Genomic DNA, 18891 nt, shown 5'->3' on the forward strand with positions numbered 1-18891 from the left:
AGGCATGTATCGTCCCACCGCCGACGAGGTGAAGCGACGCCAGCAGATTTGCACCAACCTGAGCCGCTACCTTCAGCGCACCTTCAACAGCCACTGCGTCATGCAGCTCTTCGGGTCCTCGCGCAACGGATTCGGCTTCAAGGGAAGCGACCTCGATATTTGCCTCACGTTCGATGATAACCGCGACGGCCAGGTGCGGAAATTGTTGTTTGGTTGGCAATGTTTACAGTTCAGTCGCGAAAAATTACAACCTGTGTTTCGCTTTGTGCAGTTGTCGTAATGCTTGATAGTTGTGCAAGGTCTGTTCCAAAGTCTGTAAAAAATAAGTGGGTTCTGTTTCATAAGAAATATAGACTTTTTGAAACACTCGCCAACAAAAACAAACTATAACTTGCGCCTGCTATTTGGTTTGCCACTTTGGGTTGTAGACATAACAAGCGGGACAAAGCTAAAATCGATAAACTCGTATATTATTTCGCTCCTTCTTGTGGCTTTTTAGGGACGCTAATGAGTTGTCATTTTAGTCACCAACCATTTTTTAAAAATTATAGTTAGCATACGGACCCTTGCTTTTTAAAACTGTCCCAAACTCATACTTTTTTAAAACTATGCTCATTTTTATACATACTGGTGAACTTGCACGACATATTGTAGTCGAGTGTACTTCAAAAATGGCCCAAACATTCAACAATTAACATTTAAAAATCTGTAATTTGCCAGTGCACTCACTGAGTTTCTGTTAACCTATTCATGCTTGTTCAACACCGCTTTTAGTTTAAGTCTATTAAAATATTATTACGGTGTTTCTGACTTCTGACTCAACCAGACAAAATAACGGTTTATTATGCGACCATCATAATTTCCGTGCGTGCAAAATTTAAGAAAACTGCGCAAGAAGTAAGAATCCGTGGCGCACTTTAGTTAAAAGCGAACTGTTTTACTATTTGTCTTACAGTCGCAAAATCAAACGACACCCTAGAGAATGCCAAAAATAATGTTCAATGTCACACAGGGCCTGGACTTTGTGTCGATCATCGAGGAGGTGACGCGATACTTGCGTCGTTGCCAGGACCTCCGCGCCATTCTCCCCATCACCACTGCCAAGGTGCCCATCGTCAAGTTCGAGCACCTCGACACAAGACTCGAGGGCGACATCAGCCTCTACAACCTGCTGGTAAGTGTTTTTATTTAATGTTGTTTTAGATTTCGATGGTTTAGATTAAATGGTTGGGCCACATCGCTGGGTGTTTTAAACATTAACCCACTAAGTGTTTTTTAAACATCAACGTACACAAGTTGGCAGCAAGTAATTACGGTTTACAAACAGTTTTGATTCTTCAACAAAATTTCCAATATAACACATTAATATCAATAATAATTATTGGGCAGGAATATCCAAAAAGTGATAAATCCGTAAAACCTAAAAAAAAACGATCCGTAAGTATCGCCCAGACTTAAGTCGTTTTTTTCTAGTATGGTTTTACTATAAAATATCGTCAGGAGTCTGAAATTCTATGATTTAGAAAAAAATCTTATTTCATTTTTTGAAACCAGCCGATTTTAAATATTACGCCACGAAAAAAAAATATTTTTTTAAATTTCGTGGCGTAAACAAACTACAAAAAAACCCCGACTTTATCACTGCACTGGAGTTTCAAAAGTTTTTGTTTTTGTCCTAAAAAAACGTTTCTTTTCAGGCACAGCGCAACACACTAATGCTGTCCGCATACGCCGACGTCGACGAGCGCTGTCGCATACTCGGCTACGTCACAAAGGCCTTTGTCAAGCGCTGTCACATCGGAGACGCGTCGCGCGGTTCACTGTCCTCGTACGCCTACACACTCATGGTGATTTTTTACCTGCAGCAAAAAGAGCGACCCGTGCTTCCAGTGCTACAACAGGTGGGTGGTTGTTATAGTGTATAATCGGTTTTATTAAACGTCACTTCAATTTAGAGCAGTGGTTCCAAAACTGGGATCCGTACAGCAGTTTCAGAGGGTCCGCAAGTAGAATAAGTCTTTTGGTTTTTCAACATTAGGCTTTAGTGAATTTTTTCAACATTATCTGTCATCATTATTGTCTTTAGGTGTGTGCTTTATTATTTAATCATATAGCGTGTTTTATGATGTCTCTTGTGACAAAAAATATATCGGTCCCAACATAAACCGATATCTCGGTTTACCTCAATATTTTTATTATCCTCTTATTTCGAGTAAATGGAACAAGGATAAAAAGAATAAATACCCTTTTAGAAGAATAAATACCCTTTTAAAAGAATAAAGATTGCTTTAAATTTGGAGTGATTGTCGAGAACAAAAATCTTTGAACTCATACTTCCTTTCCAAATGCCTCTTGCTACTCTAATTTCCTGCAGACAATAAAAAAAGTTTCATGTCGTGATTCAACTAACATCGTAAAGTTAACCCTTCGCAGTTTAGCATTATTTGAAAAGCAGCGATTGTGACGTAACATTTTTCGTTTTCTTAAGCTCGGGCCCAATCCCAATCAAGAGGAAATTGTCGACGGTTGGAACTCCTGGTTCTACGGCGACATCAACAAACTGGTAAGGACCTTCACTTAAAGTTTGTTCGTGATATGTTTTCTAAAGAAAGGTGTATCTTTATGGAATTCAAAAGCAATGGCAGCAGGTTTCTGCTTGGCGATTACTGTTCCGCTGACGCGTATATAAAAACAATAAAGCTCAAAGTTTAAAAAGCAAAGTAAAATGCTTTCTAAAAGTATGGCGTGACTCATGGAGCAGGTCATTATATTATACACTTGTTTCTGTATTTTCACGAGATTGTGACCTTTCCTATTTTTTTAACTGCAACCATCAGATAATTGACATTTTATTCCGATAACATATATTTTGAACACAAGTATCGGGATCCGATCCGATACCCAATGACGTCATTACTTTTCCTAAACCTGCAAATAGATTAAATTGAATCGTTTAAAAGTACTTTTTTTTTTCAGGTTATTAGGTCCAAAATTTGCTTTAGCGTTGATGTATAATTACCTCTAGTTTTTAACCTACTGTATAGGTTCACCTTTAAGTAAAATCGCTGCGTTTTTTCGCAAATCAGGGCTGAAGTTCTCATATTAATTTTAAGATATGTTATCGAGTATCGGACAAGATCTGTTATCGGGTATTCTTATATTATAGTTTTATAAAAACACATTCAGGTGGTACGCGCACCGTTAGATAAAAGCACTATGTGGTGCGCGATTACCACTGCTTTTAGAAGAAAAAAAAGCCTAATCCTGCACTTTACTGGAGTTTGCAAACTTAAGATTTTTCAATTGGTATACTTTAGTCGTAGTTCGAAAACCTATTGATCACTTGCACCCCGAGAGACGCCAGCTAACGCGATACCAATTTTTCCATTTAAAGGAAGAGGTTTGGCCGGAGTTGGGAGGCAACAGCGAAACTGTGGGAGAACTGTGGCACGGAATGCTGCGCTTCTACACCGAGGAGTTCGACTTCAAGAAGCACGTGATCAGCATTCGTCAGAAGAAGCCGCTCACCACCTTCGAGAAGGTTCGATGTTCACGTTATTTTGAAAATTAGAAAATTGCTGACAGTGTTGTGTTACCAGGGTCGTTTGATGAAAAAAATAATAAAAAAAATATAATAATTTTTAAAGCGAACTGGATTTTGAAAGGTTTAATCTCGTCAGTCCACAATATACCGACCGCTTTTTTGCAGAAAATAGTGAATGAGCGCGAGTTTGTACTATCTTTATTGTATTTTTGTTTTGAATGAAATTCCCAATTCATTAACAGTTTTGTTGATTTTACATTAGAACGTTTCAAAACTGCTATTTTGTGTTTGTCTTAAATTTTTGTAATTTTCTTTAACGGTTTTTGAAAAATATAGCATTACCGCATAAAAATATTTGCGTATATTAGGTAGTGACTGATTATTATTATGTTTGTAGTTGGTGTGCCTCTTCAACAATAATTGCATCACCGACAGCCGTATATAAACTAAATTCACATAGTTGTATGAATTGAATCCATAAAAATGTGACTTCTATTACTTTTTATCCAGACGTGGACGCCAAGTATATTTTCGACTGGTTTGGATCCCAAATATATCTACTCTGCACTAGACATTAGTAAAGCCATTTTGGTCTTCTATTATTTGCGCCATTTCCCCCAAACATCAACAGTATTACATCTACCGCCCAAACTTTCTTTTTAGATTAAAATCAAATACCACTTTTTTAATATTGCCTAGGAATGGACTTCCAAGTTCATTTTTTAATATTGCTTAGGAATGGACTTCCAAGTTCATTTCGATCGAGGACCCGTTCGACCTGAACCACAACCTGGGCGCTGGCGTGTCGCGTAAAATGACCAACTTCATCATGCGAGTCTTCGTCAAGGCGCGACAGCACTTCGGGACCGCCCCCAAAGCGCAACTCAACCGGCTGAACGAAGTGGTGAGGCATTGGGTTGATTGTAGTGTTGTTTAATAAGCCTGTATTTTAATCTAAGTATTGTGATAACATTTTTAAATGGCCGAGATACCGTTCAAGAGTCGATTTTTCTCGAGTTAATTTTCACAAGTGTTCTCCCCCGCGTCTATTTTTTATTACCGATATATTGCGTCATAGTTTTACATTTATTTGTATTTGACTCCAATACCTCTCAATATTCAAAAAAAATACCGATATGCTGTTTTTATCATGCAAATGCTTCGGTGATAGACTGGACACCTACTTGCAAATGCTCAAAAGTAGCCGATAATTTCCAGAAGCAAGTCTCCTTGTGACCTTCTACTTTTTTCTTTGATATTTTAGAATATATTGGTGGACGTTGTAGTAACGTAGTAAGAATCAAAGCTTATACAGAAGTATGTATACGTTTTGAAAATACGTTAAAAATGCTACCTACTTCTGTTTTATAGGCTTTGATATTTTTACTTCGTCTTTAATATTTGTTCCGCGCTTTAATCCTGCTCGTTTTCCTCGCAGAACTACTTCTTCGACGCGGAGGTTCTGATGGACGGCGAGGAGGCGCCCAACGACCGATGCTGTCGGATCTGCGGTAAGATCGGACACTTTGTGAGGACCTGTCCGAAGAGCAGGAGAAGAAGACGCGATCCAGACAATGATGGTGGGAGAAAGATGCTATTTTCGTTTTATATAGGTTTTATGTAAAGACCTAGTTGTATGTGACCAAAACGTCTACAGTACACCGAAAGCCATTGCAGACTCACCGAATCTATGCCTGCATAACTCAGTTGGTAGAGCGACGGTCCCGGCTTGACCGGAGGTCGTGAGTTCGAACCTCACTGCAGGCTAGTTGTTTTTCTAGTCTGCCCTTCTTGCATCATTGATCGACAGACTCGGTGAGTCTACAATGGCTTTCGGTGTACTAATGATACGTAAGCCATAATCGTTGGTCAAAAAGCAGCTTCAGAAGGACTAGATCTCAGTGGTTAACATGCACATATGGGTGTTCATGTTTTATTGCAAAACGTCTATATTCACAACTTGTAGTATGTGACCAAGCCCTTGAGTCTAACTGGTCACTATAAAGGCACACATATAGTACACCGGTAGGCCTTCGGAAAGATCGAAATCAGTCGGCTTGATCGGAATAAAGTTCAAGCAATGTCTGTCTGGAATTAACTTTTTCGAACTCACGAACTCCGGCCATACCAGTACTGAACACGGGCTGTTGATACCCTTCCTTCAATTGAGGTTTTATCTACGAACAGGCTGCAGCAGACAACGGCGCTAAGATCGTTTTTCTACCAGATACCACGTAGCCTGCGTAGCTTAGTTTATAGAGCGACGGTCCCGCTTGGCCGGAGGCCGTGAGTTCGACCCTCACCACAAGCTAGAATTGTTTTTCTAGCCTAGCCTTGCTTCCACTTTTGTCCTGAAACAACTAACTGTTTTTGGTAAGCTTTTTCGAAGTCATCCAGTGTAACTTGTCTGTGTTTTTACTAATTTCGATGAAGGTAATAATTTGTTAAAGATTTACCAAAAAACAGTTTCATGCCCGGTAAATGGCGTGATTTTCCATTCTTACTGCGATCAAAATCCGTCTTTGATTTACTAAAGTTTTTTTTCACTTATTTTAATAATATTAATTAATTGAAATTTGCAGAAGACCCGATGAACGACGTAACTTGCTTTTACTGTGGAGAAAGGGGCCACATCAAGAAGGACTGTCCGGTGCTCAGCGGCGGTGAGTAACCTAGATGTTTTGTCTGTTTGCTGATTATTGCCTGCAGTTGATCGCCGATAAATAATCTTATTTAGTGCTCGGTTATTCTTGCTTGGCACAGTTTTGGTTCTGATATATTGTCAGAATTTTACGCTTAACTACAAGAAGTATCTGCTGAATTTTAACACTATACACGCGATTTAGTTTTTCTAGCGTCTTAATGCCCTTGAACACCCAAACTTGACGTTTATCACGACGACGAAAAGTTATATAGCTGTTATACAATTAAATGCTAAGGACTGCACTAAAAAAAAAGCTCCGTCCATCCTGGCAGGTAATAACCAGAGAACTCCGAACCGCCGTCACATGAACATGAATTCGGACTCCCCCCAAATGGGAATGCGCGGTGGCAACAACCGGAATTCCCCGATGCCGAGAAGGCAACAACACACTCCTGGGAGGTAAGAGATAGCTCTATAAACCAAAGTTAGTGAATTGAAAGTTGATTGAAATACGAAAGGCTTAAAAACGAAACTGTTATCGTAACGTTTGCAAGTTACAGTTTTTTTCTCCACCCTTTTTTAGCTTTTAACCTTTTCCCCACGGAAATTGCATTAGAAACGGGCGATAATGCAGTTTGCGCTTTTAGGAAAAAATCTTTGTTTTTATCATCTATAACAATTTATTATAATGTTATTTGTTGGTTGCAGAATGGAAAACAGACGAAACGGGTCTTCGGATCAATCAACTGCACAGGTTAGTACAGCATTTTGCTTAACATTATTTACTTGAAGTGGGTATTTCAATGCTAAACATTTTGACTAAGACCGCACTGGAAGTTATAAATTAGGTTTAAAAATATTAATTTGGGTTTAAAAATCCGTCTGCCGTCTTATGGCAAATTGTACAATTGGCGAGTTAAATCTACCTGATCCTGATAAGCAGTGTTATTATTTTATTTTTACTTTTTTACGTTCACGAACTAAACCTCTGACTGTCCCTCAAATATTATAACGAGTCAACCTAATTTTGGGCAGTTCGTGTGGAAACGGAATTTTAGGTGTGAGGTGGCCGTCATCTCACACAGTTTGCCTCTTTCGGCCCTTTGCCATTACGTTGCTCTTGTGGGTTTGTGCAGTGGGCTATCACGGCTATGTTTCATCGAAAATCTTGATTATCTTTGTACTTCTGCCGCAGTTTTTGACTGTTTTTTTCTTCTGTTTTTCGCAGAGTCCAGCGGAGCATAAGAACGGAAGAGTCAACAAACGTCTTGTGTGAGTTCAATGTTGCGATACAAAATGCCTTTAACAAACCTATATTTTCAGTAGTAAGAAGCAGTACTTTTTGCAGCTTGCTAGTTTTACGGTATGCTGTTCTTTTTTCACCCTCCAAATTTTCTTAACGAAAAAATCTTTTTTTTTAAATCAGCGTCCAGTGAAGTTAAATCGTTGAGTTAAGTTAAACCTCGATTTGTATAATTTTGCACTGATATCACACAGTTTTAAAATTTTCCAATTAGATTTTAGATCTCATCTATCTCTTTTGTCTCTCCAATAAGTGTGCGCCTTAGCGATATTTATGTCAGTTGCAACAATTACCAAGTCAAGTCCTAGTCCAAATCCAAATTCAAAGTTGTTGTCATAGCAGTTTTAAGTCGTTAGCAATTTAAAGAAATGTTAAACTTTAACATTTTAGTTTAGTAAGAAAAAATAAATCCATTCCAAGCAATATTTTTTGGGGTAAACACATCAAACGAAATTAATTGCACGTAACTTTTACTTCTAAAATTTGTGGTAAATAAACTGTAATTATTCACGAAAAATGTTTTCAAATTAAAACACTTAAGATTAATACAAGTAATTTATCGAAATGACTTGAGTGAAAGTAAAGTCATTTATCCAAAATACTTATGTCAAAGTAAAGTCATTTTACGTCAAATACTCAAATCAATTCAATTCAAGTAAAATCATTTTCCCTAAAATACTCGAGTCAAGTCAAGTCAAGTAGTCATTTTACCTAAAATACCCGTCAAGTCAATTCAATAAAAGTCATTTTACCTAAAATACCCGTCAATTCAATTCAATTCATTTAAAAGCAGTTTTTAAAGTGCGCTGAAGTAAAATCGAGTCCAGTCATCGAAACCAGTCAATTAAGTCAAAAGTCACTACAACACTGCTTGTCTTTTCTCATCCATATAGACTCGAGCCGAATCAGTCTTCGGCCGCCGGAATTCAGGACTCTCAAGCCCGCGAAGACGCCGCCAGAAAGTCGAGGTCCCGCAAAAATTCCAGCGGACCTTCGACGCCCAACCAACAGAAGCAGCCGTCGCCCAGTATAGGTTTTCGCGTGCCGGAATCGCCAGACTCGAACATTGCAACTCCGCCCAGAAATAACGTGCAATCGAGGTTGGTAATGTTGGAAATCACCTTTAAGCAGCAATATATACATGCGATTTCAAGGGTGGAGTAAGTGACGTTTAAATCGTTTCATGGCACTAAGGGGTATAGGCCTTATTCTGATATATGTCTTATTATATGTCTTTGTTTTGAATCTTTTTGGTCTAATCCTGTTTTTTCCGGCGGCATCCTTGTGATTCCAATTTCAATCTAATTCCTGAAGCATGTTAATATCTACCATTAAACTTACTTTTTTTATAAGTAGCAAGTTACATACCACATACCAAACTAGTGTTACAAATAAATCTAAATAAGTCTGATTTTGTTTACAGTAATGAATTTTGAATTTTGATTTGGACACACATGTACAGTTTTGGCATACATTTTAACTAAAAACAAACGAATGAAACAGTATATACGTCAAAATATATAGTAGGTCTCATTCATTATATTATAACCATCGACATTACAACAGTGAACAATCTTTCTGGAATGTAAAATTCAATAAAGTACACAAGTTTCCTGTTCTGACTGGGCCCTGCATATATTGGTTTTTTAACATTCTGTTGGCTATCCTCGTGTTAAATATATTTGTCAGCTCAGTTAGGAGTTGGGTATTGTGACGTAATAACGCCATAGTACTTCTAAGCATTTTTAAAAAAGATTGTTATATTTAAACTTCAGGCCCGTGTCTGCCGGCCAATGGTCTCCCTTCTCGCCCCAGCCGATGCGCCTTAACGGACCCCCTGGCCCCCATATGAGGAACCAAGCGAGGCCCCAGCGCTACCCCGCCGTTGGGAGTTCCCCCCAAAAGATAAGCACCCTGTCGCAGGTCGAGTCTCAGATTTTCCACAACTCGGCACAGGAAAGGGCGCGCAAATTGTCCGGTAAGGAGAAACGCGGTTTAAATGTTGATTGTTCTGCCTAGTTTCAGATCTGCCACAAAGTCTTTGAGTCTTTGAAGGTATTTGATTTGATTTACGTTATTGAAAAGTCTTTGAAAAACCCTATGTTTGTTTTTAATATTTGAATAGTCGGAATTTATTTTAAAGACATCCTTCAGCTTTATTTTCAGTTTCATTTCTCCTCTCAAATTGTAGTTTCGTCGGTTTATCAGGCGAAATATTTTTATTATCGTATTTTTCTTAGGATGTTTCAGTTAATATTTTAAATACTCCTTATTTATCCGCTCAGGTTTGCATTCATTTTGTCTTGCCCTAGATTTCCAAGTTTTGTTATTCGATCGTTAAAAAACATCAAATCATTTGACCTGTTTACGAATTACGCACTAAACTATTATTTGATGCAAACTGAAGAAGTTATAAACAGCGGAAACACAGTTACATACTGACAATAGCAAAAATATCCATTACCTATTTATCTTGCTTTGTTAAACTTCATTATGGATAGCGCAAGAAATTAGCATACAATCTCAACATACGACACGAGTTTACGAGCTAACCTGGCCGACTGTGATAAACTAAAACAGACGTACGTAAAGTTATATGTTCAAACTATGACTGCAAATCTCAAGAGGACAGGGTGTGCGAATATACACCAGACAACACGAGCAGGCGATAAAATCAACACTTAAACCTCGTTCGCCTAATCAAACTCCGAGCCGGCTTCATTTCACTGTCCGACCTCTAACTTCATCTTCAAATCCCGCTTTGCGCTACTCTTGTGATTTCATTGAAACACGAATTGCTTTCTCCACTTTACTTCCATCATCTTCACTTGGGGCCGCGACATCTTGACGTCATCTTCTTTATTGTCACCCGGGTTCAGGCTTCGATATCCGCCCGCCGTATCGGTCGACGTGAGTTTTGCAACCGTTTCTTCTCGCCCTGCTTTGAACTGCGAGGTGAAAGTTGCATTAGAGGGGCGAACGTTTACGAGGTGGTTTGAAACTCACCAGATGCAAAATATTAAATTGCAGGATTCAATTTTTTTTCCATAAAGTTTGCTAAAGTTGAACGTATTGCGCAATACTTGGGCTATTGATCAGGATTTTCTTTCGAATAACAGATTCTGCCTGAAACTGAGTTAAGCTGTTTCAAGAGTTTTTTTCGGTATTTCAGGGAAGTGTTTGATTTCTAATTAAATAACACCTGAGGATCGCCATTTTTAGGAGATGCTAGTTTTGGTTGATTACTGAGAAAAGTAAGATAACTATGGTAAATTGAAAAGGACCAAAATTGCATTATATTTTTTCGTAAGAAGTTAGCTTTCGTTTTCATATACTGCAATTTATAAATCTTTTGTTCTTCAACCTTATATTTAGTACAAACTTATAAATGCGAAACTAAACAAAATCTAAGACCTTCTGGAATTTAATTTACCTGAATGACGTAGGCCGGTCTGGTCATGACCACTTCGTCATAAAACACGTCCGTTACGTCACAAAGGTCGATTGTCCCAGATTTGAATAATGCTTCTTGCAGCTTTCCTTGCGACATTCTGAACTTTGAGGCTCGCACCACCACGAGACGATCCATGTGGTTCTGGACAAAATAAGAGAAGTTCGATTTATGACCGAGGCTGTATAATTTCGAAATATTGCCACTTTTTTAAATTAGTTTAAAGTCTTCGAGTTTTTCATGAATAATCCTATGTGTTTCAAAGATGTACTAAATCCAAGCACAATTTCTCTTTTTCGCATTTTTTGATACAAAGTCGCCAAACTAGAATTTGCCGCTCAAAAGGCCCAATGTTTGTATTAAAGTAAAATAAATATTTAGATTTCTTTACATATCCAAACCGACCTCGTACAATTCCACCAGTTGTTTTTCGTTCGCTCGATCAAACGTGAACTCTCCCCCTTGGCTTTGTGACATCACACTTGACCTGCCGGAGTTTAGGATGTCGGAGCAACGTTTGGCCACTGAAAAAATGTTCAAACCTCGCGCGTTATTATTTTGAACAAAAATCTGTTTGTCAATCATTTTTTTCTGGCATGTGGGAATCTCATGCCTGCTTTACTTGGATCAAAGTTGAATATCTTGTGAATATTTAGGTTTTTAAAGCTTACGTCACTTCTTGATTATTTGATTACTCCAATGTTAAAAATGAATAAAGATATATTTGAAATGTTTAAAATGCTACATTTTATATATACTTTAAAATTCTTATAACTTTCCAATGCTTTTCATATTTTTTTTACTTTTACCCAAAATTACTCCACTCCTTATTTAATAACTTGCAATACTTTTTACTTTTTTTTTACTTTTACCTGTAATTGAAGAAGGCAAATCTTCCTTTTCGGTCTTTTTCGGCTTCAGCATCACGAAACCGGTCGACACCCGCCGCTCGTTACTCGGCGACCCCGCTGTGACGTCAGCCCGTGACGTAACCTTCGCAGGAGGCGTGACGTCATCCACAAAGTCAGGCGGGTCACGTGGGGCGACGTCGTAGGCGTTCTCGTAGGTCGTGTCGGAGCTGTATTCCGTCTCGGCGTTGGAAGTGATCGCCTCTTGAATGGGACTCAAAGATCGCATAACTTGGTCGATTTTGTCGCCCGACGTTTCCTCAACGACGGCGGCGTCGCTTCGGTCGCTTTTCTCTGGAATCGCGCTTTCGCGTGTTGCTCGTTGAGCTCCAGCGGCGCTGTCGAGCGATGAAACCGACACGGTCGACTCGTCGCCGCTGTGGCTTTCCATTTCCGTCGGGCAATCGTAGTCGCCGCATCCGTCCGTCCTTTGCCCGCGTATTTCCGCTCCCCCGCCTTCAAAAAAAGCCAGCTCTTGATCGCCCGACAGCGGGCAACGTATTCTTGCAGTTTCGCCGCCACCCGGCGCTGTTGCCATGTTTAGAAAATCATTCCTAGGTATTCCGCGCGCTAACCTCAACCGAGGTCTTCGCTCAAGTAGCCTTGTTTGAGCTTCTCTATTTGGGGGCTGCCCCGCGCCACCCCAGCGCTCGGGATGCTTCCAGACCAGGGTGACCCGGATCTCGGCCTGGTTGGTCAGGACGTTCGAGCTGAAGGTCGAATCAGTAAGGTCAAAGCTGTCGATGTATTGTAGGATGTTGGAAGGAATGTTGCTAGTGTTATTATCAATAGTTTTTTGGTCGCCTCGCAACATTTTGTGCTAATCTTGCTGCGGTTTTTACGTTTCTGTAAAAAAAATGGGTTCATTAGACAGGCACAGGTTTGCTTTTCATGCTTTTAAAACAGTGTAGTGAACTGTACTGCAAATGTCAATTTCAAAGCTTCAAAGGGTTTTAAACTTATTATTTAATATTTTCGAACAAATTCCAGGGCTCCTCTTGCCATATAGCATTCTTGCATATAGCGATATTTGTAGACAACAATCAAATTAAACTTGCCTATAACATCTCCACCACTTATCTTTATCTGAACTTTAAATATACACTCATTTTATCTTCGCCTGTTCGGCTTCTGAGTCCGTCTGCCTTCCAGTACGCCTATCAACGTCACTGTTGATTTTCTCCAGACCCCATATGTTGCTAGCTAGTATGACCACCAATGACTATAGTGCTACTTGTAGAACCAGGCAGCTGCATTTGCGATAAAGCATAGTTCTCACCTTTTCGCGACGCCGGTCAGCTGCAGAGGCAGAACCGCTATATACTCTTAATACACGAAGGGGCGCCGACTTTATTATCACCCTTTCTACAGGCGGTGACGTTTGACTTTTTTTTGTTGTTGTTAACAGTTCTACAGCAACTTTATTTATCAGCTTTTTTACAAACCGTGGCAGCAACTTTTTATATCTTTCTAAGAATGTAGCAGCAACTTTTGTAGTTTTTTTTTAAACTTGCCAGCATGATTTTCACCAGTGTTCCCTCTATTTTTTTACCATGTGCGCAGGTGCCCAAAATTCTCGGCACAAACCGAAAATAAGTGCCCAAAATTTCCAACAAAAAAAGTGCCCAAATTGGATACGCGATAGACCTTTTTTTTTTGGTCTTTACTATTTTTAGTCTGTTAATATCCGCGCAACTGCGTTTTTTATTAGCTCTTGAATTAATTATTTTTTACTTGCTTTGTCCATCGGACGGATGTTTTCGTTGAAATGGAGAGCAGCAATATGCGCGGGAGAGCACGAGAGGCGTCGCAATCATCCTAATTAATTTCTCCCACACATATCGCTTTATTTGGAGAACTGCGCTCGCTTGACGTGATTTCGCTTGGACTTAGTCAAGCGTAGCGCGGTGTGACCGCCTAATGGCCAAGTTAATTATCGCGCCTGGTGCAGCGGTTTTATCAGTAAGCATTTTTAAGTTTTAAACGGGTTACGCATTTTTCTAAAGTTGATAACTTTAATTTAAAAAAAAATTCGCCTTCGCGTCTTTCCTGTTTATATTGACATAAATTTAACCTACTCCTTTAGTTGACACAACACGCAACTTTGCTTTTTGGGGATATATTATAATTTGCATTGTACACTGTTTTACGAAAACAATGAGCCTAAAAGTTTTATCTTCAGGAAGTCCTAACCTTTTTAAGCCAGGGGTCGGCAACCTTTTTCAAGTCGCGGGCCAAACCCAAACCCAGCAAGGTCTATGCGGGCCACACAAAATGAGAAAACGTGTTATTAAAATGTTAGAACAACACTGTGAATCAGACGGGCCTTGGATCTTTTTTGGCACTTAAAAAAAAGTGTTTAATTACATTCAAGGAGGCAGCAAAGTGTTGGCGCAAAGCGCGAAAAAATAGCGCTTGTTTGGTTTTTATTCGAGTCCACATGTCGTCGTCCATACTACTAATGAAAAGTGTAATAAAACTACTTTAAAGAAACGCGATAACCTTAATAATTTATCTAGTTGAGTGTGTATTAACCTTGAAGTAGAAGGCGAGCGAAGCGAGCGCTATTTTTTTGGTATACTGGCATTTCTTTTAAATTTCAAGTTTTTATTACTTTGCTGAAAATAAAAAAAAATGTTAAAAAAGATATGTCCAATATTTGTTAATACGTTTTCCGTTTGTCCTCGACGCACTTGGCAGCCTTCCACGAATCGGAAGTACAAAGATCAAATTTTTGCATTCACGTATAGTTAAAATAGTCGAAAAGTATATGAAATGGACTCGTGAATAGTTTGTCAAAGAGGCGGCTGGCCTGATGAATTATATTGGCGGATCTGTCCCGCGGGCCGTAGGTTGTCGACCTCTTTTAAGCGTTAAAAACAGCATTTAAGCGTTAAAAACAGCTTATAACTGCAATAATTCCTGACGGATCGGGTGAAACTGCACATGCGTGTAATTTCAAAGTAAAACACAAGACACCAATATAGGCAGAAATCACACCAGACGTAACATATAACCATTAACATTACTGCACATAAAATAAAATATTTATAGCAGTACTTGCGACGCCCTGAGAAATTGCCGGCGCTCTGTTTAGGGGGAGCGCCTCCCCTAGTTAGGAACAACTTTTTAAAGCAAACTAATTAGAACAGTTTTTTGCTTGTACGTAGCTCGGATAAAACTAATTTGGGTACTTTTTTGTCCGTACGTAGCTCGGATAAAACTAATTTGGGCACTTTTTTGTCCGTACGTAGCTCGGATAAAACTAATTTGGGTACTTTTTTGTCCGTACGTAGCTCGGATAAAACTAATTTGGGTACTTTTTTGTCCGTACGTAGCTCGGATAAAACTAATTTGGGCACTTTTTTGTCCGTACGTAGCTCGGATAAAACTAATTTGGGCACTTTTTTGTCCGTACGTAGCTCGGATAAAACTAATTTGGGCACTTTTTTGTCCGTACGTAGCTCGGATAAAACTAATTTGGGCACTTTTTTGTCCGTACGTAGCTCGGATAAAACTAATTTGGGCACTTTTTTGTCCGTACGTAGCTCGGATAAAACTAATTTGGGCACTTTTTTGTCCGTACGTAGCTCGGATAAAACTAATTTGGGCACTTTTTGTCCGTACGTAGCTCGGATAAAACTAATTTGGGTACTTTTTTGTCCGTACGTAGCTCGGATAAAACTAATTTGGGTACTTTTTTGTCCGTACGTAGCTCGGATAAAACTAATTTGGGCACTTTTTTGTCCGTACGTAGCTCGGATAAAACTAATTTGGGCACTTTTTTGTCCGTACGTAGCTCGGATAAAACTAATTTGGGCACTTTTTTGTCCGTACGTAGCTCGGATAAAACTAATTTGGGCACTTTTTTGTCCGTACGTAGCTCGGATAAAACTAATTTGGGCACTTTTTTGTCCGTACGTAGCTCGGATAAAACTAATTTGGGCACTTTTTTGGTCGTACGTAGCTCATATAAAACTATTTTGGGCACTTTTTTTAGCCGTGTATAGCTCAAATAAAATAAATTTGGCCAATTTTTTGTCCGTACGTAGCCGAATAAAACTAATTTGGGCACTTTTTGGTCGTACGTATCTCAAAAAAAACTAATTTGGGCACTTTTTTGTCCGTACGTATCTCAAATAAAACTAATTTGGGCACTTTTGGTCGTACGTAGCTCAAAAAAAACTAATTTAGGCACTTTTGGTCGTACGTAGCTTAAAAAAAACTAATTTGGGCACTTTTTTGTCCGCACGTAGCTCGAAAAAAACTAATTTGGGCACTTTTTTGAAACTTTCATTAAGCAAAAATGGGGTACATAAGGTATTATATGTGCTAATCTTTGCAAAATAGGTACAAACTGGGCTTCAGGAGACGACTAGAGGTCGAATTCAAGCAAAAAAAAACTTTTAATATTTTTTTTTGCTTGCGTACTTCCGTGAAAAAAAGAGCTTGTCGGGAACACTGATTTTCACAAAACTTTTCCACAGATTGTAACAGCAAAAATTTTTCCTCCAGTATTTTTTCGCAGAAAGCTGCAAAGTTTTTGTCGTTTTTTTCTGACAAAACAGTTTTTAATATTTTTCAACAGAAAGCCGCGTCAATATTTTTTTTAACAGCAAGCTTCAACATTTTTTTTACGGTAAGCCGCAACAATTTTTTTTTAATATTTTTTGGAAACAATTATTTTAATTTTTCTGTAGAAAGCCGCAACATTTTTTTTAATTTTTCTATGGAAGGCTGCATCAATTATTTTTTTTTTATAAATCTGCAAGTTTTTTTCTTATTTTTTGCCACGTCAACTTTAACATAGTTATTTTTCAACAGAAATATTTTGTTTTTCATGGTAAGCTGCATCAATTCTTTATTTTTAAATATATTTTCACAGAGAGCGGCAGCAACTCGGAGCCGCCTTCGCCGCGCAGCCACTTCGGCCCACAACACTCACCCTCCATCGCCGTGGTCCCCGCCGCCCCAATCCTAGGCCTGGGGCTGCGTATTCCGGCCGCCGGTGGCCCCAGTTACCCCCATCATCACCCCCACCACAGTCAGCACACGCCGCCGTCCCCGTTCTCACCCGGGCTGGTTCCCCCTTTTCCGTACGGCCGTAGTCCCGACGGGGGTTCCCCGCAGCAGCACTCGTCTATTCATTTCCCGCTCGGCTACGGACATCAGCAGAGTCCGCGAAACACGCAGTGGAGTGCCTTCTACCACGGAAACGCGTAGTTGAGGCAACGTTCGCTGTCCAAAGGGGGGAGGGGGGTCATTGCATTCTGATTGTTGGCGGTTTTAAAGTTCGTTACCTTGGCCCGAGTCCCTTCTATCACGAAAACGCGTAGTTGACGCAACGTTTGCTGTCAACAGGGGGTGGGGGACTCTAAATAGTGATTGTTTGCGGTTTTAACGTTCGTTATTTTGGCCCGCTCGATAGTACCGCTTCTTTTTTACCCGGAAATTAACCTTTTTTTAGCGGAAACGCCAACGAAATAACGCGATGGACCATTTGGCTGCGTTTTCATCAAAATTTTATTCTGCTTTTCGTCGTATGTTGACAAGTCTGTCTCACGTCCGCTAAATTCAGGCGCAAAACAGACAAAGGTCCTTTAGACAGCGGGATAGATAGACGAGTCGCCACGTTTTTGTCCGTCAGCTTGCTTTATCCGTAGCGTAATAAGCGTAGGTAGGTAAAAAGTTAAATACCCGTGCAAAAGTAAAAACAAGTGCAAACGCGAAACCTGTTCGTTGAAGCTGTCGAAAACGCGCTCGACGTGATTAAAAAACTTCCCTTTTTTTCTTGCCCAGCCCTGCTTTTTTAACGAAACGGATTTTAATTTTTACGTCCGCTTTTTGCTGGCCGGATTTTAGTTTTTACGTTTCGCGACAACGAGTGCGCGTCAATTTTTGCGGTCCCTTAATAAACGGATACGCAGTACCCAATTTAATTTTAATCACCATTTTCAAAGGTGGTACATGTAATAACGGCGCCAGAGCCCGCCAATTGATAAAATTATAAATTGTCTATTCCGACCTCGAAACGAGAATTTGCCAGTCAAGACTTTTTTTGCCAGTAAAGAAGGACCTAACTTTGGCATGGCGTAATTCATTATCAAAACGTTCTCTTATCTGCTCCTTGCAGTGATTCTTTTACTTTTCCTCGCCGTTTTCCGCTGGTTGGTGGAGAGTTGGTATGGAAACAGCATTGGCAAAAAAGCAAGATTGCCTTCGCACGACACCTCTGTGGGGCAATATACCAGGCCCAATCATGCGGTCTAACCGCAGTGCTACAAGTTGTTGGTGTCTTTAGTTTCCTGCGACAGGTGAAACAACCAGGTACATCAAGCCTTGGAGAAAATCTTTGATAATCTAAGCGGGCCCGGTGCGTTGCACAGCTATGCGTCGGAAACGAAGTAAACTTAACGGAAGTTGGCAGTGCGGTAGCAGTATTGCGTGGTTGCTGCCTCTCCGGGTTCACTCCTTTCAAGTCGCGGTCGTTTTTCTACACAATTTAGGTCGGTTTTTATGCGTTTCTTCTAAACCTGTGCGTGCGCGCGAGCGCGGCGATGTTTCGTTGGGAAATAAAAACTTGGTTTTACGGTGCAAAGTGTTGTGTGTTCTCTTTTTGTTAAAATGTATTTTGGCCGCCAGTATTTAAATCTGTGTTAAACGCGTTTTGCAAAAGGTCACGATACAATAGCAATACAGTTTGGAACGGTGTTTCCCTAGCTATGCATAATTATTTAAGTTATATATTTATTTTAAATTTGCATGTAGGGTTCTACGATGATTGACTTTGTATTCTGACACACGATTTTGGACAAAAAGTATCGCTAGACTACCGCATTACATATCTTCAAATATGCAGAATAGATGTGCCTGAAATGTTGAAAGGTTATCCAGCCAATATTTACTTTCGCGTTAAGAAGTTTAGTTATTAAGTTGTTAACCTACTAATTTTGAAACGTAAAATATTGGAAAAGTTTTAAAATTTTTTCATTAGGTGGCAAAACATGGGTAAAATTCCTGAATTAAATTGGTATCAGATGG

General features: G+C 39.5%; 1 protein-coding gene across 1 annotated transcript in view; it reads left to right on the forward strand.

Annotated features, from left to right (window-relative positions):
* Positions 1–18441, forward strand: part of LOC146164771 (terminal uridylyltransferase 4-like) — a 35880-nt gene extending 17439 nt beyond the window's left edge. The window contains exons 18-31 of the mRNA XM_083380822.1: positions 3–193; positions 1013–1174; positions 1698–1901; positions 2489–2563; positions 3395–3541; positions 4281–4448; positions 4983–5124; positions 6127–6207; positions 6521–6647; positions 6897–6942; positions 7417–7460; positions 8385–8591; positions 9267–9469; positions 16736–18441. Of these exons, the coding sequence (XP_083236948.1) occupies positions 3–193; positions 1013–1174; positions 1698–1901; positions 2489–2563; positions 3395–3541; positions 4281–4448; positions 4983–5124; positions 6127–6207; positions 6521–6647; positions 6897–6942; positions 7417–7460; positions 8385–8591; positions 9267–9469; positions 16736–17073 (2135 nt within the window). The 3' untranslated portion in view covers positions 17074–18441. The remainder of the gene's footprint in view (positions 1–2; positions 194–1012; positions 1175–1697; positions 1902–2488; positions 2564–3394; positions 3542–4280; positions 4449–4982; positions 5125–6126; positions 6208–6520; positions 6648–6896; positions 6943–7416; positions 7461–8384; positions 8592–9266; positions 9470–16735) is intronic.
* The last annotated feature ends 450 nt before the right edge of the window (positions 18442–18891 follow it).

The sequence above is a fragment of the Ascidiella aspersa genome, chromosome 2 (assembly GCF_963924565.1).
Source record: "Ascidiella aspersa chromosome 2, kaAscAspe10.2, whole genome shotgun sequence".
In the NCBI taxonomy this organism is placed as follows: Eukaryota; Metazoa; Chordata; class Ascidiacea; order Phlebobranchia; family Ascidiidae; genus Ascidiella; species Ascidiella aspersa.